At 37.9% G+C, this 23,365-nt stretch overlaps 2 protein-coding genes across 5 annotated transcripts in view; both read right to left on the bottom strand.

Annotated features, from left to right (window-relative positions):
* Positions 1–5,470, bottom strand: part of LOC138693153 (zinc finger protein ZFP2-like) — a 36,756-nt gene extending 31,286 nt beyond the window's left edge. Inside the window, exons 1-2 of one of the 3 annotated variants that reach the window (XM_069816840.1) lie at positions 2,925–3,210; positions 2,518–2,635 (exon numbers count right to left, since the gene is read on the bottom strand). The gene's annotated coding sequence lies outside the window, so the exon portion shown is untranslated. Of the gene's footprint in view, positions 1–2,517; positions 2,636–2,924; positions 3,212–4,078 lie in introns of those variants that run through there. The other 2 variants (XM_069816843.1, XM_069816841.1) reach the window with 2 other exon arrangements.
* A 4,962-nt stretch (positions 5,471–10,432) lies between these two features.
* Positions 10,433–23,365, bottom strand: part of LOC138693492 (zinc finger protein 235-like) — a 28,079-nt gene continuing 15,146 nt past the window's right edge. Inside the window, exon 4 of one of the 2 annotated variants that reach the window (XM_069817498.1) lies at positions 10,433–13,242. In XM_069817498.1, coding sequence (XP_069673599.1) covers positions 12,385–13,242 — 858 coding nt within the window. In that variant the 3' untranslated portion in view covers positions 10,433–12,384. Of the gene's footprint in view, positions 13,243–19,001; positions 19,451–23,365 lie in introns of those variants that run through there. The other variant, XM_069817499.1, reaches the window with a different exon arrangement.

The raw sequence follows: 23,365 nt of genomic DNA, 5'->3' as shown, positions 1-23,365 counted from the left end.
GTAGTATTCAAGCTTTTAAAAATATGATGTCATTATGGGAACATCAACTGTCCAATGGTGATCTCGGTCATTTTCCTAGGTTGGCATGTGTGGTCCGAGACTCTGATTTCTTCGTTTCTTAGAGGTGGGTGTTATGTTGAGCATATCCAGTTGCTTCCTCGTGAGTTTGAAGATTTGAGTCACCTAAAAATGGATTTCGATCTATTTGCTACACCGTTTAGCGTGAATATTGATGATACTCCCTGAGATGTCCAACTGCAACTAAGCAACTTGAAATGTGACATTGAGTTGGCTGATAGTTACAGGAACAGACCTAGTTTGTAGACTTTTACAGCCGAATTCATAAGTCAAGATTCTCTCGCCTCCATACGAGTGAGGTATCTCTGATTTCAATGTTCGTTCGATCTATGTGTGTGAAGCTATGAAACGTAACAAACGCCCTGAAAGAGCCAACCTCAGTAACCATTAACGGTTCAGAGTTGTGTTTCATTATGTCCAAATATAGTTTATATCGTACAAATTAATTAATTTTTATTTTTTTTAGTAGGTTATTTTACGACACTTTATCAACATCTCAGGTTATTTAGCGTCGGAATGAGATGAAGGTGATAATGCTGGTGAAATGAGTCCGGGGTCCAGCACCGAAAGTTATTCAGCATTTGCTCATATTGGGTTGAGGGAAAACTCCGGAAAAAACCTCAACCAGGTAACTTGCCCAGACCGGGAATCGAACCCGGGCCACATGGTTCCGCGGTCAAATGTGCTAACAGTTACTCCACAGGTGTGGACTACAAATCAAAATATGTCAAAAAGAGCGTGTACCGAGTAAACCTGAAAGTATCAGGCTCTTAATTGAGCTATGTATCCATTGCACAATTTATATAAGTTTAATTTGAAACCATCTTTCCAGCATTATCGTTGTATTTGTCAATATGTTTTTGTTTACATTTTTTCAACATGCCTGGTGTATAAAATAATTGAATTTCATTTGTCGAAGACTTATCTTCTAACTTTCACTAACAATGTATTACTTCTTTCTTGTATAACTATATTTAAAAAAGATGTTGCAAGTACATGCAAAAATTAAGTTGTATTTAGTTACATTGGTACAATGTAATATTTGTATTTCTATAATGTAGGCCTAGGCTATTTCCATTTAGTTCTTTAGGCCATAATTTAGTGCTGGCACAAACGGAATAATGAACAGTGTTTATGAAAGTGCATGACGTATTCTTCTTTAATATCCGATCATCCATAGTGTAATCACAGTCTAGTATAGACAGACAGTCACGAAAGTCGAGTTGTTGAGGGTACTAGGAACAGTACACTGTGTCGGTACTACAGACTGATTTATATAGAACTGACACATTTCTTTCATTAATTGTTTCAAAACGAATTGTGCTAGCGACAACTTATTATACCTAAAATGTAGAGGAATTTTGGGAGATTATTTATCTCTATAGCAAATGTTGAAAATGTCCTCCATGCTGCATAAGGCACAACTCAACACGTCGTTCCATGTTACTGGCCACTCGTTGGAGGACTCTGTTGTCAATAGCTTGAATCTCCTGTGTGATGTTGTGCTTCAGATCGTCCAATGTCTGGGGACGTGTGGCGTAAACCCTGTCTTTTAAGTAACCCCATAGAAAGAAGTCCGGCGTTGTCAAATCCGGAAATCTCGGTGGCCACAGGTTCCTGGAAATTATTCGGTCTTCAAAGAAACTTGGTTTTAGGCCTGCACTTTTCGCAGCTCTCTGACATATTGAGTAGGTGTACCCTGTGTCCTGCGACAAACATCTTAATGATTTTTGGGTCACTGTTCCAGTCGTGCTCTTACGTCAACAACATTGGGAAGCCTAGATGAACTATGCTTGCCCTTTTCACTCACCAGAGATCCAGTTGTTTCCAATTTGTTTACCAGTCCCAGTATTGTGTTTCTTTTGGCAGGATTGCGAACTCCAAATTCTCTCTGGTATGCCCTTTGAGTAGCTGTAATTGAATTCGTAATCCAGTATTGCTTCACAAGGAAGAGTCGTTGATTTAATGTGTACTGCATTTTCACGTTGACACAAAATGTCGAAAACAGCTGCCAACAATATGAATAAAACATAAACATCTGCGCATCTAGTGCTGCCAACAATAGGAATTAAACATAAACATCTGCGCATCTAGTGACAAGGAATCGAAACTCCAGAACATTCTGCTTAATTTGGTGCTAAAATTGAGTCAGTGCTGCCAACATTAGGAATAAAACATAAACATCTGTGACAAGGAATCGAAACTCCAGAACATTCTGGTTAATTTGGTGCTAAAATTGGGTCACTGAATGAATTTCCAAGAGAATAATTAAAGAAAGAAATGAGTCAGTTCTACATCAATCACTCTGTTATTTCGCATTGTCTGTGATGAGGCGATTGTAGCGATCCTAGTGGTTAGCAACTATCTATGGATGCATATTCCTTACGTATTGAGCTTCGTGACTGTGTACACTAGCCTGTGGTGTACTGGTAAACCCACCTACAGATTACAGACAAGCAAGCCGCCACTGCGCTGCGTTCCCGCCGACACAGAGCTGCACTGCGGGCGTCGTGCGCACAGAAGTAACACGGCTGCTTGCGAGTTGGTCGACGATTGCCTAATACCAAAAAAAAAAAATAATAGAATTCTAAAGTCATGAAGTGGACGTTCTCCAGAATTACCCGGAGAATTAATAATGAATTTGGAAGTAAAATCGTTGGAAACATTAGTGATTTGTAGAGATGATAAGAAGAAATATTTCAGTGAGCTATTATCGCATTTTCGTAAAAGAAGATTATTTCCCTGGGAAAGAAATACAATTCATATCACATGAACTTTCCTTGTCTTGTTTCAGAGTGGCAGATTAATCAGCATTGGCAATACTGGAAATGATATAACATACACACCTGTGATAATGAAGTCGAATCTACTGCGTGATATTTCACTTCTTCAGTCTACAACGATGAAGAAAGAATAACTGAATATCGCACGTGTTCAGTTTTATACAATTTTTTTTTTATTTTAAGGCAACAGAGAGACTCCAAAGCGTGCACAAAACCTAATTTAATCTAAAATAATGTAGAAGAAATCTCCATCGTAATTATATTTATGGATTCACCTCGTGTATCGAGTAGACTGTGGAACATCAGGCTTAAGTTTGACGATCCATTCAATGTACAGCCAAGCCAGGTTCCTGAATCCACCGAATATAGCCGAGAGAAGCCGAAATCATAACTCACGAACAATCCATTGTTCGCCTTTGATTATATTCGAAGTTGTTCGCGATGTGCGAGAGAAGCTTTCATACAGCACATTCCTCTCTACTTGTTAAAATAAATGTTAAATTTCTATGCCAAAATAACCGTCGTTCACAAAAACAAAAATTTCAATACCTGATCAAGTTTCCGGGTGTGATACAGGCGTATTTGTTTTCCTTGTTAAGGAGTAGAAGAAGGGCTACTGGTCATTAAAGTTGTGAAATTGTAAAAACTACGTCTTCGACTGAACGAGATGTAAATACGGTTAGTTTTTACAGACGGAAGTTATTCAATATTGGCACAGAGACACGTGTAACTGAATAACACATTATATTCGTATTTATACACGATTTAGGAAACACGTTAAAGAAGTCGATGCTTAAGAAAATCATTTTTATGCGTTGTATTGGTTGTAAATTCCGGTAATTCTTGAGAATGTACCCTCATTATCTATGTGAAATGCCATTAAGGCAGGTACCGGTATATATATTCGCAAGGAAAGATATTTGTTACGTTTGAAATACAAGAATCTGTTTTATACGCGCACGCACGCACACATACAAATTCAAAGAATTTAACCACATTTTAATATATCATAACATAGGAAGATTCAACGAAAAGTGGACTCTGCTGTTAATCGTCCGATTTTGTAATTCCTCATCCAATATAATACGCGTATATAGCATATCCTATTAAATTAATAAATAAATAAAATCATGGATTAAAAACTAAATTAATAAATAATAAAGAAATATACGAAATGAATAAATAAGTAAATTAGGCATGATATTGGGCCTACTCACCAAATTTAAATGTACTGCTCAAAGTGACCACATTCCACTTCCAACATTTATCGCACTTTAGGATAAAGAACTGCACTGGAATGTTATTAGCCTTTTCGTCCGTACGTTTTTTTGTTTAAATCACCACTTTTTATTACACGATATCCCATAGATCTGCACTTACGAAGAAGTTTCTAAGCATAGGATTGAAAAGGACTCTTATTTCGGGATACTTTCGTCTCTCTTCAATTTCTTGTAACCTTTCTTTCTCACTTGATGTGTCACAATAAAAATTCTCTATATTTCACTGAAAGACATTTCACTCTCTGTCTTTACCAAATACCAACACTCACAAAATAATGTCACAATGAACCCAATGCGTGACCAATACACCGCAATAGGCTGTTGACTGCCGTCACTCCTTCCCACAACATTCGAGGCCTTGAGTGCGCGGCTGGGATCTTCACCGCTCGCTGGATCTTACGCGATTACTCTCAACTGACACATTTAGCCAGCCCCGGCTTTTCAAAATTGGTACACAATGCAGCGCACTACTGAGAACGTTAGCATACACTTGCAGCAAAGATTCAAAAGATTTCACATCAGAGCATTTGTTGAAATTGTTACGAGTTCACAAGAGTCACTCACAAATTAGAAATAAACAGAACACATAATTATAACTTCTTGATCTAAGTTAAGTAAAATCTCTTGTACTTTTTAAGCGAAAAGAAGTTAGGCTACAATATTTAGGAACCAGTAGGGTAAAAGGTAAAGGTAAAGGTATCCCCGTAACATGCCATGAAGGCACTTGGGGGGCATGGAGGTAGAGCCCCATGCTTTCCATGACCTCGGCACTAGAATGAGGTGGTGTGGTCGGCACCACGCTCTGACCGTCTTTTACCCCCGGGAAAGACCCGGTACTCAATTTTATAGAAGGCTGAGTGAACCTTGGGGCCGTTCTGAAAGTTTGGCAACGAGAAAAAATCCTGTCACCACCTGGGATCGAACCCCGGACCTTCCAGTCCGTAGCCAGCTGCTCTACCAACTGAGCTACCCGGCCGCCCGCGGTAATAATTTCATTGCCTCTTATTGGGAAGAGTTCCACTCACATAGACATGATCAAAATCTGTGTGCACATTTGTCACTAGGTTTCCTTTGATTGCTTCTTTTAACATTACTTTTTGCGTCTCAGTAGGTTTTGAAATGGTTCTTTTGGAGACAGCAGATTTCTCTTCGTTGAATAGAATCTTTGTCGCTCAATATTGGCATGTGTGGGTTGAACTAAGGAGGGTGCACTGAAATGAAGAGTGTCACTGGATTCAACTTCTTTAGTTTTCTGGCCTAACTTCTGTGTTCTGAGAAGGAATCGTTCAGCTCCTGACGAAGGTCGGGAATAATTTCGTCTGAAGCAGCAATGCCAGAAATCATCTCTAAAAGCGTTTGCAGTTTTTGCCGTTCACTCACTGCTTCTTGAATGTGTACAGGTGCACTTTGTAATGATCTCATCAGATTTTCAGAATGCTGGTTGAATGATGTGCTACCGTCTTCCTTCGTCTGTGTTGCCGAAATTTCGACCTCATCCTCTGTAATTCTGTTTTCCTCTTCACTCAAATGCAAGCGTGAACATGGATGCACAGATTTCCTTTAATAAGGTGGTCAACACATGTGAAGTAAATTGGTGCACGCAGACTTTGCATTCTGGACATGCTAGCGGGCATCCACTACATTCATCACCACTAAAGCACACTGTGCATTGTCCTCTTGATTCATGGTTCGAGTCAACGCTCCATATAAGGGCTTGAATTTGTCGAACCATGGAATCCGCTACTTCCTAACGTTTGTGACTTTGAGCAGTTTTCTTCATTCTGAAAGTAGGTTTGTTCTTTGTTATTCGTATCATTCTATCGAACATAACGTCTCTAGTCAGTCGAAGAAGTAATGAAATTATCTTGTCAACCCTTCGGTTCTTTTTTTCCATCCATGTAACAATATTTCAGCTTCTTGTGTAAGGCCCCTGAATACATGTTCGTGTTGAGACCCGTTTGGAGACGATAGCAGGAAGCCCACTGCTGAGGTCGATTGGCATAGGTACTACGAAAGTATTCGCCAAACGCCTTTGTATCAGGATTGTCATTACAAGAGGATAGGAACGCAAACATTAGCTCTTGAAATTCATCTTCGTCTGTAAGTTCTAACAACATCCTGCATGATTTATAAACTTCAGACTGCCTTAGTGGATCTTTAATCCTATTCAAGTTTTGCCTCCAATTCTTGTCAATATGCCATATGCATAAATGATGGTCCAGCTGATCCAATACCTCTGTCCACGCATTTATATAAGAGGGAGAATCATCAGACATGAACACTTTGCTGTGTATTACTCCTGTCATATTTCTAATGGAAGTAAAAAATTGCACCATCGATAAGGATCAATTCTGTTGCTTATGCATTCTGCCATAGGCACACCTGCTCCAAATTCATCCACTGTAAGCAAAGTCGTGACTTGAAAGTCATGTTCAGTTGTGCCATGTGTGCTATCAATACAAATTTTGTCCATTGCAAACTTTGAAAACTCTTTTTGGCAGGGTGTCATTAACACCAACCTAAAGTCATGTCTTTTGAGGATGCCGTCAGGACTTTCAACTCCCTGTGGTTTATAATAGCGGACAGGGCTGTCAGCTTCCAAAATCTTCTGGTCTTCAACCCACATCAAGGCATCATTACTGTGTATTTTATCGGTGTCCAAATCAAAGGCTCTCACAACATTTCGCAGATCTTGTTTATCTATCATGTGGATTCTCTCTACTTCATGTTTTGTAGCCACGTCATTGCGGATATCATCTAGTATGTGTTCAAAAGTCACTCCGTTTTTTATCTTTCTAGCGAGAATGCTTCTCTCTTCTTTTGAAAGTTGTAAATACTTCACTGACATGAAGTGGCCTGCATGACTATTGGTGTACTCCACATGGATTTCTTCCTCATTTGTTGTCACATTAATACGAGCTGGACAACACTTGTCAGTCTTCTGCGATTCTCTCCATCTGAGCCTTCGTGCTCCGTTGGCGTTACCTCTGCTTACTCGGAATCTGTGGCAAACGTAGTAACTTATGTTCCCTTTCGATGATCGCTTCACAAATGATGCCATATCATCCTTCTCTTGCGGAGCTTTCCAAGCTTGAAATTCTGTACAACAAAAACAATAATGAAATAGAAGTACCTAAGTTACTAACTTACTTACAAATGGCTTTTAGAGCACCCAGAAGTTCATTGCCACCCTAATAGAAGTAAGTGAATGCTATAAAATCGTTGTTTATTATTTTCTTTTACATTAACACTCACCTTCAAGAGAGCTGAAAGTTAGTGACGAAGTTTCAATAGGGAAGTCATGGCTGTTGTGCAGATGTTCGTGTAGGAATGTATATGTGAGGAAGCAGTCATCACAAAAGGGACAAAGAATCTTGGGAACAGCATAAATAAGAGATTTAGCATGCTTGCGTTGTATGTGTCGCCTCATAGTGCTTATGTCAAAAAATATTTGACTACAATCATCACATTGCACTGTTTTCGTTATTTTTACTGGTTTTTCTGCAGTTTCTTCGGCACTATTCTGTTGTTTGTGCACATCAGTAAGTACATAAAATAAATCAATAAAGAAGCTACAGAGATATAGCCTAGTCTACTCATGTGTTGTCCCAAAATCATGGACAGACAAAACTCTAGAATTTTCAGACGCCATTTCCTTTTTTTCAAGAGCCACTGCATTTTACCTGCACATGCAATGAGAAAACCATTCGTGCTAAGATAAAGATACATTTACTTAAATATATTGAACAATATTATAATTAGGTAATAAAACACGCTCGAACTTCTTTCTAGGATCACTTTTAGTAACATTACGTGTTAGTCGTAGCGACATAAAAGAAACAGTGGCGGTGCTAGAAATTTCAAATTGGGAGGGCGCTGGGGTGGGCAAACCGAAAATAGGGGCGACAATGTATGTGAAAAAATGCACATTGCAGTCTATAAAAATTACTTATTCGCACGAAGACACAACAGTTTCCATCATATTGTACTATTTACATTGATAGATTTTGGATTTTCCACCCCTTTACGCCCATACGCTTGCTTGAGGTTTGTGATCAGAGGAAAAACAAAAAACAGACAAATCAGTCTCATAATTGTATTCCACACCACAAAAATCCCAGGATATCAAATTGTACTTCGATTAGCTCTTTATCGGTCGTATCCCAGAACCAAATATTACTGCTTTTTAGTGATTGAGGGATGAAACCTAGAGAGGAGTGGTGTATCCGTATTATTTTTATTTCTTGGCTGTGAAGGTTATAAGTGTGCATAATTTGGTAAATATTGGTCAAAATGTGTAAATTTGTATAGAGAACATAGATACATACAAGTACTACTTACTGTACTGTTGACACGCAATTTTAAGTTTGGAACCAAACAATTGAAGAGACTGCACTTGTCGCTGTTGCTGAAGTGTAGGGTTGCAATAATAAGCAGTCAGCTCAATGGGCAGAGAGACAATAAAGACTGATGTAATGCCTTAATTATAACGTTCTTTATATTAGATTGAATCAAATCAATCAATCTTCTTAATGTGTCCAGCTGCTTGCTGACAACATAAAGTCCACTATAGTCCACTGTAGATTGAATCAAAGAAGTCCTTAATAGTGATGTAATCTTGAAAAGTTCATTATGGAGTCATTACATCGGGTGTAAAAAATAACGACTTTTACTAAAAATTATGATTTTTTATTTAAATCCGATTTATTTGATTTAAATCGAATTTTTTAAAATTACATTTTTGTTTAAATAATTCATTTGAAATTCTTCTCAGATTGGTGTATGCTTCAGTGTTTATGAAGTGCCTGGGATGAATAATGAAGAATCTATCTACATGCTGTGTTTTAACAATAATTTGAATTGGAATGTGATAGGCCTACATGACAACATATTTGAACCATTCTTCTGTCTTACAGCTGAATGCAACAGAAGGATCTGTAGGCAGAACAACAAAATTTGGCAACTTGTTTATCTAAGCCCTCTTTCTATTTCTCATTTCTTCGGATGACAAAGGGACTAAGTTGACTTCGCTTAATTTTCACAGATGGTCTCTCAGTGGATAGCTGATCCGTAACTAATGATCTCTTTCGTTTTTGATACTGAAGGTGCAACTACTGGATCTGTATCTAAAGCGGGTGATAGTGTGACTATTTTATAAAAAGTGTTTTATTTAGACTTTATCATGGTCAAGTTTTTAATTTTAATAAGACAATCTGAATCAAGTTCTGGGTTAGATGACAGCAGTGCTAATTCAAATAATGTGAGCGAAAATTCCCTTCAGACTTCACAAAAACGTCCTGTGTTTCGTAAATAAAGTGATAAATACTTGCAATATGGTTTTACGTGGTGTGGAGGTGAATTAAACAAAATCCCGATTGTCTTATATGTGCAAAAGTTTTGTCAAATCAGTCGATGGTGCCGAATAAACTAAAAGGACAATTAGAAAGTAATCATTCTCATGTAGATTCAAAACCAAGAAAATAAGTACTTTCTGATTTAATAGCTCAACAGAAAAAACCTCATAATATTGGCGAGGAACTAATATTATCAGCCGCAAAAAAAAAAATAAAATAAAATGTGAAAATTAAATTTAGTGATGCTACGGAAGAAGAAATATTCAAAATTCCTTCATCAGATTACACTATTAGTCGCAGAATAAAAGAAATATCTCTTAACATAGAAATATACTGTGTTTGCTCTACAGTTGGACGAATGCCATGACAGGAGTGGTAAATGGCAATTAATTAGCTTAATTAGGTTCAAATATAATTGAGATATCACGGAACAATTTTTATTTTGCAAAGAACTCCAAATCACTACTACAGGCAAAGCCATTTATTATTGTATTAGGGCCATTATTTCGTTGAACATATTTTCTGGGGAAGGTGCATCTCTCTTTGCACAGACGGAGCAGCGGCATTAACGGGGAAAATGAAAGGTTTTGAAAGTTTCGTGAGAGTAGTGACAACTCATTGTTTCTTGCACAGGAAGACGTCAATCAAGACGTTAATTATGAGAACTGTTGAAGGTCTTTTAGAAACTGTGTTAAGTACGACTATTAAAATGATAAATCATGTAAAAAGAAGACGAGCTAAGTCTTGAGTGTTTGAAAAGCTTTGCGCGTCTATGGCGGGCCGAGTTTATAAATTTATTGTTGCATAATGAAACTCGTTGGCTTTCTAGGGGCAAATCAATGAGTTAGTTAGTGGGATTTAAAAAGGGCGCGTCAGCTACTATGGTTATGTGCGCCCTTACCTAAAATCCCTCACGAAACAGGAAGATACGCAATAACCAGAATGCTTAAAAGTCCGCCATTTTAATAACCCAGTCTGGAGAACGAGATTCTGCAGGACGTAAAGCAGACATACGCATTCTGATGGGGTAGTGGCCACTACCATGAAGGTCGTGAATCACTGACCACTCGAAATGCGTGGACAAAGCTGGGCTACAAATGGAGATATCTATAATAAAGAAAGTACTGTAAGCCAAGGATAGATGTGTTGCTTCCCCTGAATTTAGGGGAATCAGATTTAGACGGGTACATACCTCTGCTATTTTATTTCCTCTGTAATTATCGGAATTAGAGCCCCAAGAGTGGTGGGATGCACTGAAATCCCCTACTAACAGATGTGGAGCAGATACCTGCAACAGAATTTCTTCAATTTCAATGACTGTGAAAAGTGCATCAGGGTGCAAATACACACAAACTATGGAAAACTGGATGCTAGGTAGAGTTATGGTAGGTGCTAAGCAGTGATGAGGACTGTTAATATTGATAACAGAGGAAAAGATGCTTTGGCGGAGTAGAAGGACACAACCTCTGTTGGCACGAATACCGGCAAGGTATCGTACCGGTGAACATTGTATCCTGATATATTCAGGGAGTGTTCAGGCCGGAGGTGTGTCTCCTGAAGGCATAAAACACCAGGGTTCTCATGACAGATCAATTGTTGTAGGTCTGTATATCTGCTGCGTACATTGTTCACATTCCACTGTACAGTAGTGACAAAACAAACCGGACCGACCCTTGCAGCTGATTTCAGAGGCTTGTTCTCTCCAGAGCACGACAGACTGGTAACTAAGACTTTCGTGGTTGGAATCCTGCCTGGGAAGGAAACTTCTTTTGTTCCCTATTCAAATTTATTCCCAATACTTTTCGATTGCTGGTAAGAATTCATATTCTGGGAATAATAAGTTAATTAAGTAGTAAAATATCGCTGCAATTGCTTCACGGGGGATTTTCCTTCGGTGTCTTTTCTATGACTTGGTGCCTTCAATTGCGACTGCTTAGTCTTTGACTGTGGCGACTGGACAATGTGTTTCTAGTCTTCAGTTTATGTTTATAGGGATTGTCACTGTTTATCCTCCTTACTCATTTTTCTTTTATATATCTATTAAAAAACTTAAACATTGGATACACTAACAGACAACAGAAACTCAGAAGAACAGGTAATTCAATAGACAGAAATATACTCAAGAACATTAAAATTTTTCAGGAACGGATAGTTATTATGACTTCTATCTGCACTTACCACTCGTGTCCTCAATTTCAATATGTCGCAAAATGAAATGGGAGTTACTTTGAATCGTCTTTTAACTTAAGTGGAACAATGACACAAAAACTTGTTAGCACGGGACTCAGCTGCTACAACAAAGAACATTAATTTCTATAGACACTTTGGTTTCATGTTAACTTCTTCTTCATGAGCGTCCGGTCTGCTACGGTATCGACTTCTTGTTGTTGGATGCGATCAATGAAGTGCCAGAGTTCTAAATGTTGACTTTATCAGCGACAGATAAGAATATCGTACACCCACGGTGTGTAGTCTGCTGCAGAAAGCGGGACTATTCTACAATTACCGGTTCAAAATTCGACGTATATACAACAATGATGAAATGATATTGAAAGCAGCTTTGAAAATCAAAGAAATTAGAGCTAACAATGCTTTATTCTTTCTCCTGCAAAATCTTTTTGAAATCGCATAGCGGATTTTGGAAGCACAGCTACAACACGTTAATAGTCACCGATATATTCCATAGAGAGGGAAAGATATTTGCCACCCTACCCATTATCTCCTGGCTTACTTACCGATAACCGATGTTCTATGGCTGTCATTCGGGAGGTTCAATTAACTAAACATCAGCTGTAAAGAGCACAACGCACAAACATCGTGTGTGATAGTTTCCACGCCTGCGTGCATTTTTTACTACCTACATTGAGAGAGACGTCACAGACGAATGTTCTAACCTGTATGTTGGCGAGCATGCGCTTTCAGATTAGAAGATTGCGTGAAACATTTTTTACAGATATCGCACTGGAATGGCTTCTCTCCTGTATGTGTACGCTCGTGACTTTTCAGGTGCGAAGACCTAAAAAAGCACTTTCCACAGAAAAAGCACTTAAACGGTTTTTCGCCGGTGTGCTGACGTACATGCACCTTCAGGTAGGCAGACTGCGAGAAAAACTTATTACAGACATCACACTTGAATTCCTTCTCTCCCGTGTGTACGCGTTCATGCCTTTTCAAAAGTGCAGATGTAGAAAAACACTTTCCACATACATCACATGTAAACGGTTTCTCGCCTGTATGCTGCCGTAAGTGCATTCTTAAATTTGACAATTGCGAGAAACATTTCGCACAGACGTCGCACTTGAATGGCTTCTCTCCTGTGTGCACCCGAGCGTGTCTTTTCAAATGCCCCGATTTATAGAAGCCCTTTTCACATTGCGAACACTTGAATGGTTTGCATCCTGCATGTCGGCGAGCGTGCAACTTCAGATCTAAAGAATTTGAGAAACACTTTTCACACACATCGCACGTAAACGGTTTTTCTCCAGTATCACGGCGAGCATGCAACTTCGGTTCTGAAGATTGCCAGCAGCATTTTTCACAAGCGTCGCATTTTGCAGTTTTGTCGCTCGTGTGACTATTGAGGTTTGAAGACCTAAAGACACACTTTTCACAAACTTCGCATTTCAACGGTGTGCCGTCCGTGTGTACGCGAGCGTGGGTTTCGAATTCGTCCAACTGCCAGAAACAGTCCCCACAGTCTTCACATCTCAGAGGCTTCAGTGTCGACTGCACGTCACACGACTCCTCCTAAGAAGGAAAGTAACGAGTCAACGACTGGAATGCTGATTTTCTATGCAGGAGTTCATTGTTGAAATTCAAATGCTTTTCTGTTTTGATAAAAACCCTCACTTCTTTGTCCACACTGCATGGTGCTATTACTGCATAAATCACTATTTCATTAAAAACTGGAAGACTAGACTTAACTACTTGTTTGTTGGCACTAATCAAGCACAGTGCCATGGTTTTAATTTAAATCCTAACAGAAGTTTCAAATCAGCCAGCAGTAATGCAAGTCACAGGATTATTCTATGTAAAAAACAGTCTATATAATATAATGGCAAATTTATGGTTAATAAATTAAATTAATTTCTGAAGCGTGAATTGCAATGGAACAGATGGAAGTTAAACATGAAATCTGGCAGAAATGATGCTGAATATGTGAACCATGAAAAGGGAACAAACTGCTATTGCAAAAGGGAAATATCTCACACCAGGAAGCGATAGCTATTCTTTTAACAGTAAAAGTTTTCTTTAAATAATAACAGTGTTTCTTAAAGTGAATTCTCTGTTTTGCCAGATTGGTGTTTCTGCTTTTCTGGTCGCGGAGTTATTTACTCGCATACCGGTATTAGTAAGCCTGCAAATATTCAAATCCAATATCAAGTCAGTACGACACAACTAGCTTTAGTTTTCTGCTACATGTTTCTCTATTTATGAACAAGGAGATATTCTTGTACAACTTTATGGATAATCGTCACATTTCAACCATGAAAACATTAAGTTTTTTACCATAAAACACATCTGTGCTATTTGGTCCCACAATTATGATAAGTAAGGTGAAGGATTTGTGTGATCCTGTGCATTGATAGAATGTTAAATGTTATTTTTTTATTTAACGACGCTCGCAACTGCAGAGGTTATATCTGCATTGCCGGATATGCCGGAATTTCCCATTTTGAAGGATGAGTTTTGTAAAATAATATGTTTTCTGGGAAGAATTGAATTCAGGAGTTACATCAGTTGTCACATGAGTGTTTCATACCGGTAAGCTCTGCAAGAACGTAAATATACCAAACATAAATTCCGAAATTTGTTGGGTGAGACGATAAAAGACAGATATTATGTGTTTCGACTAATTAATGGTCCACTGCTAAATAATCTGTGAAGAAAATCACAACACATCTTTTGCGGGATACTGCTGACACAGCCTTAATAGAGGAAGCTTGGATGGGAAAAAAAATTATCTTCTTACGAAGAAGTGGACTGTTGCAAGCGAAGTGGTCACACAGGAGCTGATTGGATTCCAATATGTACAGGGTTTGACAATTACACAGAATAGCTCATAATGAATTTTACAATGAACATTCCGAAAAGAAATTACAATATATTAATATAAGTGGGAAATAATTGGCTCTGTCTACTGTTGTTACCACATAAATGATTCCGAAATATCATGACAGAGTATTTAATTGTAGTTATTATTACGTTATCTTGTAACTTTTAAAAGGTGATAGTTTTCTCTCCAGTGCTGAAAGAATTTACAAATGGTGCCCCTTGCTCCAAAAAAGAGGCGAATCACTTCGATATAATGAATTTCAGAACAAGGAATGGTGGATTCATCAATTTCCTTCATCTCAGTCAGTTATGTGATGAATCCCACAGTAGCATTTATAATTTCCGCTGTGCTTTCCCTCCTGTTGATTACAATAATATCCATTCAACAGACTTGCTCATGCACCTCTAGCCCTGTGGTTCGAAGGGCGATGGCAATTATGAATTTTGTGAAGTTGATCTCTGGGGGTAGCATCCAGAGTTTCTATTTCCTGCAGTGGGTTGTGCATATGGAGTGACACCGGTGTCGTCATCTTAAGCATGTCTCGCTACTCGAAGCTTGATGAGCCATTTTCCTTCAGGACTTTGGAGTTGGCAGATACAACTTCCTCGAACAGACAAACACCTTTCTGTTTATCTGGTAAGCACACGAGGTTTCATATTCGAAAAAATCGAAAAATCGAAGGAGAATTGGGAGGAAAATTTAAAAGGTACGCAAAACGCGTCCTTGCAAGGGGTTGGGGGCCGTACAAAACTAAATATGTGAGCTCCAAGCCTGTTGGCCACTAGTCTCACTCCGGGTTACGCTGCTCCCCTGAAGGAGCTCTAGAAAATTTTGAAGGGGAAGCCGAAATTGGACGTAACCTCTTAGGTACCACATACGCGAGGGGGGCTGAGATTGATCAATTGATCACGGAACGGGGCGAGGAGGAGTTGGCTGGTGTTTGCCGTTAGGATGGCAAGACGCCGTCATCTGTTGTTCGATGACAAAGCAGGTGAAGGCCGTCGGAAGAAGCGCCGTGAAATCTAAGCTGCAATTCGAGAGGTCCCTGTCCTTTCAATTTGCGACTTATTGAGTGACCTCGTATGTTTAATAGACTATTAATATTATCTGAACTAGGGCATACATAATTTATAATAAAGGTGGAATATATATGCCCCAAATTGATGAATTATTTGCAGCTGGCAGAGAGAGATTGTTTACTAGGTAGATATTTATGAAGTTTACAATCAAATGGAACTAATCACATTCTTGCTTGGAGTACTCACAAAGGGGTTTTTGTTCCGTATTATAGCTGTGAAGTGATGTACGAATATCATGGACTGTAAATAAATACAATACAATAGAATATGGAAATAGCAGGCCGCGCAGCATGTCTGCAGATTGGCCAAACTCTCAGCTTTTAAAGATCCTCCAAGGCTTCAAGCTTCGAGTTGCTGTAAGTATGCCTCCCATGCAGCGCACATTAAAGATAGACCCTTACATTTCGTACTAGAGCACAATATACTATTTGCGATGTCATGAGAAAGCTGAAGGATTTTCTAGACTGCACTTTTGATCACCTTATCAGCTTTAATGAGAAATTTTTTTTTTTTTGGAATCCTATGCTTTAAGTAAAAACAAAAAAGGACAGAGTTGTGACTGTTGTGGTGGAAGTCGAACTACTGTACACGAATATTCGATAGTACATAATTATGTAGCATCCTTGCCCCAAATTGATGAATTATTTGCAGCTGGCAGAGAGGGATTGTTTACTAGTTAGATATTTATGAAGCTTACAATCAAATGGAACTAATCACATTCTTGCTTGGAGTACTCACAAAGGCGTTTTTGTTCCCAACAGGCCTGTCTTTTGCTATAAAGCAGGCTTGGGCATTGATTCACAACATTGTTACAAGGGGCTGCTCGTGCAATAATTATTTCGACGATATTGCAAATGCTGCAAAAAATAAAGAGAAATGTTTAAAGAATTTAGACGATGAATTGAATATATTCAATAAGTCAGCCTCCAGATTAGTTCGATTCCCGATGGGGTCAGAGATTTTCGTGTAACATTTCTACCTCGGGACTAGGAGAGGTACTGGTGCACAACTTCTAATCACTGAATTGTGCACCAATATCCCAGGGTTAAATCCCAAATCTCTCCGCAGTGCATATGAAGAGAAGCCATATGTCACTGTTGATAGTGATTCGTCCGTCGGATGGTGATGTTAAGGCTGGCAGGTCCCTTGGTGCTATTCCACAGAAGTAGGCTATGTGCCGGCACTGGGTTTCTCCTTCTCCCTTTCTCAACTTCATTATCATCCTCACCCATTCCTTACACTTACAAATACATACACTCACACTAGTGCACGACTTAACTCTCGGCCTGCCAAAGAGGTGTGCATCTTGAAAATGGATCACAGTCCTGCCATCTATCCAGAATATGTGGAATCCGAATCAAGCAAGTGAAGTAGGTAGGCATTGGATACACAGAGACACACATGCATTCAATAAGAGTGAAATAAAATACTTAGGTCACAATGTCAATAAGAAAACTGCTGTGATGAAATCCATTCACCTGAAACTATTAATAGCCGAGGTAAAAGCTTTCATAGGTGTGGCGAATTATTGTGCCAAGTTTTTACCAGGTTTGTCTACCGTGTTAGAACGTCTACATCAGACGTCTCAATAGGGCCTTCTCAGAGCACTTCCTCCTCTTTCTCTTTTTCAATGTAAGAGTGGAACAAGATGCAGGAGCAGTTCGTGTATCTCCGGATGACGTCATTGACCGCGACGTTTGAATAGACATCTGCAACCGCTACGATGTAACAGTCAGTCTTTGTGTCCATCTCCGAGGAAAGAATGTTCTTATTACCGCAAATGTATGAAAAAATAAAAGCTTTCATAGGGAAAGCGAAATTGTGAGAGACGCAAGTTTTAGTGGGTAAATGTTACCACTTTATTAATCTAAAATTGTTACCTGATTTGAATCAAGACCACTGTAACAAATATAATGAAATACTGAAGGACTTGAGAAAATAATTTCAGATCAGATTTAAGATTTGAATAGTTCTAATTTAAAATAATTGCTTGTGAATTTCTAAGATGTTTTGGTTATTTTTAATTATTGAAAACATTAAGAAATATATTATTTAACTATTATTGTAATTAATATATTAATATCAGCGTAACGTAAGAATACTTACTTTAACAACCAACAAGTTTAATTGTAATTTTATTATTATTATTTATTTGAATTTTATTTTATTAAATATAGTATAAACTTAAAAAAAGAGCGATACCAAAAACCTTCACTAGAAATGAAATATTGTTATTCTTTGGTCAACTGTCCGAAGACAGGTCTGAACCTCACAAGTGATACCAACAAGGCACCACCTATGAGTCAACTAGGCCAGGAGGTAATGGAGTAAGGTGGCCAGTTCCTTGTGCTTAAATAATTACGTAACATGTATGGGTCTTCATGCTTCAGATGTCTTCTTTTTACTCATTGATAGTATATAATTAGAAAATAAATGTATTATTATTATTATTATTGTTACTGCAATCTACTTAAGAAATTCCTTCCGAAAACAACTGTCTACTGTGACAGTACAACTCAAAAGTGCAGCTTTGTGGCATTTCTCCCGCGCCAGTTACAACTTAGCTCGCTCATGCGTGTGACATGAATCAACAATCGGCTATCTTCGGGTACTGCGCTTATCTCTTCAGCTGACTATGTTATCTATACTTGCTCCCTGTGACAACTTTTATGCGTTGGCCTTGAGACGCCTGCTCTACACAATCAGAGAGTGTGGTAATGCTTTTAACCTATGTTTGCTTCAGAGTTAAGCTTGGCTCATTTATCAATTCAGCTGGACTGCGATGCAGGTAATGGAATCAGGTGCTGCACTTGTACCTGTGTTTCCAATATGCTATGCTTCTAGTGCTTTAAATTTTGCAGAGATGAACTATTCTGTAATTTACAAGGGAGCTCTAGCAATTTAGTGGTCAGTGAACAAATTATTCTTGACATGCAGAAAATTTATTCTTTGCTTCAGCTGCACTATTTGGAGACAATTGAAAAATTCTCCAGATAGCGGCTAGTTGACTTCAGAGATGGGCTTTATTTCCGAGTGGATTTGATTATAATTTTGTTAATATCAGTTCTGTGCGTATGTAGCAGCTGAAGTATTCTTAGATTGCCTATCAAGTATCACAAAAGGAATGAAGCAATAGTTAATGAACTCAAAATAATCCCCATAGCTGAATATTTCTGTAAATCTTTCTTAAAATTGCAAAAAAGCATATCCCACGAGGCAAACCAAAAAAAATACACTCCATTCTGGACAGAAAACCTGAATTTATAGAAACAAGACAGAGATAAAGCAAGAACCAAAGCAGAACATAGCAAAATACCAGAAGATACTCAAGATTGGAGGAAGAAGACTGCCCAAAAAAAAAAACAGTTTTAATAAATTTATTGAAAATATTACAGAACCAATAGCACTAAAACATATAAATTTCTAAAGAATATTTCCAACACATAAGAAAATATCAGCCAACCTATTATTCATAATAAGAAAACACTAACAGATAGTAGAGATACAGCAAATGCATTCAATACTCACTACTCAAACTCTCACAGATTACATCCCAATATTAAAAAAAAAAAAATTGATAAATTTATCAAAAGAGAATTACATAAAAACTAACAATTTTACTACTAATATCACAAAACTTGAAATATTTAATCAAAATTTTACTTCTAAAGAAATAACTACAGCTTTACAAAACTTAAAAACGAAGAAGTCTCCTAGTCCCGACAGCATTCATTCAGAATTTCTAAACATCTGTGAGGAAAAGCCAAGTCCGCAGTTTTAGCCATTTAGAATTCATCACGGAACACCTCGATTCCTGCAGCTGGGAAGAAAGCAATCATTGTACCAATTCACAAAATAGAGAAACCTGCTTACGATGTTAATAGTTATCAACCAATAGCACTATTAAGCATGATAGCAAAAATTATGGCGTCAATGATTTATTTCATTTGTTTATTTTATTGGGTTATTTTACGACGCTGTATCAACATCTCAGGTTATTTAGCGTCTGAGTGAAATGAAGGTGATAATGCCGGTGAAATGAGTCCGGGGTCCAGCACCGAAAGTTACCCAGCATTTGCTCGTATTGGGTTGAGGGAAAACCCCGGAAAAAACCTCAACCAGGTAACTTGCCCCGACCAGGATTCGAACCTGGGCCACCTGGTTTCGCAGTCAGACGCGCTGACCGTTACTCCACAGGTGTGGACGGCGTCAATGATCTCCAGCAGATTACCTTGGTATTTAGAATCCCAAAATCTTTCATCACCAAGACAAACCGGATTTCAACAACTACACTCTACTAATGAACAAGTCATATGCCACGGCCAAGAAATATAAGACAGTTTTAACAAGAAAGAAGAGACCTTGGCAATATTTATCGACTTTCTATTAGCATATGACTCTGTTTGGAAAAATGAATTATTACTAAAACTCCAGAAATTAGGTATCTCCAGCAATATGTTCAGATGGATATCAGAATTCCTTAGTCAAAGATTCATTGCTAATAAATTCAATAACTCACTTTTTAGTTACAGACAAACATATCGAGGTCTACCTTAGGGCGCTGTCCTCAGCACATCTTTATTCAATATTTATATTAATGACTTACACTCCCTATTAGAGGAATCAAACATGAAAACAGCACTATTTGCAGATGATAGAGTTTTGTGGACTTCCGGATCTTACAGACACAGAAACAAAATTAAAAAATCTGCTCTTAAAGCTCTAAATCAACTACATGAATGGAACACAACAAATTTTATGACACTCAATTTAAGCAAAAGTAACTACCAAATATTTTCACTTGGTAAACAAGAAAGAGAATTCAATATCCGATACAATGGCCAACACCTTCCTAGGACTTATGAATCCAAATATCTTGGAGTTATTTTCGATAGTAAGTTAACATGGAGCAACCATTTGAAATACATTTCTGAAAAAGCTCGTAAAAGATTCTCCCTTCTGAAAGGACTAGCAGGAAAGAAATGGGGATGCTCTAGGAATACTTTGAACACTACATACAAAATGTTTATACAGCCAGTGCTGACACACTGCGGAGAAATTTTAATTACTTTACCTTTCATAAACGAAATAGAACATGTTCAAAACCAAGCTCTCAGGCTCATTACTGGTGGAATCAAAACAACTCCAATTAATTCTATGAGATTCCTCACTAATATTAACAGTATCAAAATGACAATAGAAGAAAAAGCACTGATCCAATATGAAAAATTTATCATATTACCAGGAAACAATTGGCATTCATACAGTCCTCTCTGTAGATTAAAACTCAAAAAAGTTTCATATCCATGGTTCAAGAATTAAAACAGAAAATCAACATCCCGAATTTAAAAAAAAAAACTTACAAATTAAACAAAATCCTTTAACTCTATTAAATATACAGTATAATCTAAATTTAATAGATCAAATACTGAAATCAGAAGTAAACTCTGAAATAATGAAACAATTGTCTTTAGAGACAATTAATATTAGGTACCCTCCACAAAATTGGCTTCATTTATACACTGTCGGATCCTTGATCTCCAGAGAACAAGGTGCCGGTGCAGGTGTTACGTGCTGTCTCTTCTCAATTTATAGATCTCTTGGATATGGAACAACATGTTTTGATGGAGAAATCATTGCAATAAGTGAAAGTCTCAGGAATCTTCTATGCCACATCAATAAATTTAAGAATGCAGTTATATTAGCAAATCCAAAGCAGCTATCAATAGTCTCTAGACACATACCTTCATCTCAAACAGCAGAAATAACTAAAACGCTGTCTCAATTAATAACACTCAATAAAACGATTATATTCCAATGGATATCATCCCATTGTGGAATTATGGGTAACGAGAATACCGATGCTTTGGCAAAGAAGGGCAGCACTGCTACTTACAGACCTGTAACTAAATCTACGTATTACTCTGTGAAAAGATTTATTAAATCTAATACTTAGACTTCAACAAACAAAATTTTGTAAAATGATATCAAAGGAAAAAATGGAATTCTCTGCATCATAATCCACAATTAATTCCTGATTTACCACGCAATCGTCTGTAGCTGCATTTAGATTGGCAACATGCCATGATTGTTTGGCCAAACACCTGCATAGAATTGGAATATATCAGTCCCGTAACTGCCCATTGTGCAACTCAAACCAAGAAATGAATTCGGAACACCTCAATATCTGTGCTTCAGTGGATGACCATGACAGTAACTTTGAAAAATATTGGATTGCAAGAAGACAAACGACTTTATTGTCAAACTCCTGGCATTAGAAAACAAAAACAACAACATAGCTGAATATTCCGTGACTATAGACAAAACTTTGAACATGTTAACAAAATGCAACATTCCACGATATCAAAATAGATACTCCCATACATCCCCAGAGGAAGAAAATCTGTGGGTCGAAGCTGGTGGGAGACTGTAACAGACCACTAAGACTATTACTTGACAGGCAGATAATGATAATCATGATAATAATCAATTATACGATTAGTGAGTGATTAATCAGAATTAGTTCAATGTTTTAGTGGAGAATAAAATACCGATAAGTGCGGAATTAAATAAAGCTAAGGTGTTAAGTTCAGTTGCCTTTTAATGTAGGAATGGTTGGCCTAAGATTGTTGATGACATTCTGAAGTTTTATTTTAGGTGGTCTTCCAAGATTAGCTTAGAGTTTGGTATTTTGATGTGGAGATACAGGATTACAGTAGCCACCAGGTTTTGGACGACATTTATGAGGACACAACGACAATGTTAAAATGAAGATGCCTCATGCTAGTATTTTGGTGGCCATGGCTTGATGCTGACATAGAGCAATTATTAAGAATTGTACTCCCGTTATGTCCACTGCCCGGGATCCTGAAAAGGCCGCATTATTAAATTTGAACAGGCTCCGCATGTGTTTCATTGGACCCACATTGATACTCTTGGACCTATTACACGAAGTACATAGTTCAGACTTGTTGCCTTTCCTAAATAGCCACAAATCTATCACATGTCTTGGATGGATACTTCTTCAACTCTGAAAGTTCTTAGGGATTGTTTTGCGATTTTTGGACTTCCCCGTTCAATAATTATTGCTAATGGCATGCAGTTTACATAACTGAAATTAGAAAGGTATTTTGAAATGAATGGAATTATTCATCACACCTTGACACTTATTATTCTTCTACTAATGGGGCTGATGGAAATGCCGTGAACACATTTAAGATACAGTGGAATATAACAATTTTCTTTGATCGTTGGCAAACCAGCTGCACAGTCTGTACCGTAGCGGCCTTTCATATGTTTTGCAATGTGTTAATTATTTTCTATCATTTTCGTCCCCAAAAGCATTTTAGTTGTGTTGAAGACTTATTACTGCATTGCAGTGTTCGTTCTGACGTCTTCAGAAATGGATACAACTCCACGAAAATGCTCTGAAATTGTAATATTAACAGAGCGCACTTCTATGACACAAAGACAGATTGCTGCAGAATGTGTCGTGGGCTTGACTGCAGTTAACTGCATCCTGAAACGGTACAGAGAGACTGGATTCATCACACTTCAGACAAAAGGAAAATGTGGCCAGAGAGGGAAGACTTCACCACAAGATGACTGTTTAATTGTTAGAAAAAGTAAAATAAATCGTAGAATATCCGCTGTTGTCTTAACCCGCGAGTTAATAGCTACATCTGGGATAGATATTCACACGTTGCAACAATGTGTCACAGACTTCTGGCAGCTG

Source organism: Periplaneta americana, chromosome 17 (assembly GCF_040183065.1).
Source record: "Periplaneta americana isolate PAMFEO1 chromosome 17, P.americana_PAMFEO1_priV1, whole genome shotgun sequence".
Lineage (NCBI taxonomy): Eukaryota > Metazoa > Arthropoda > Insecta > Blattodea > Blattidae > Periplaneta > Periplaneta americana.
The sequence above is the reverse complement of the archived record's forward strand: the minus strand, read 5'-3'. Positions and strand labels throughout refer to the sequence as shown.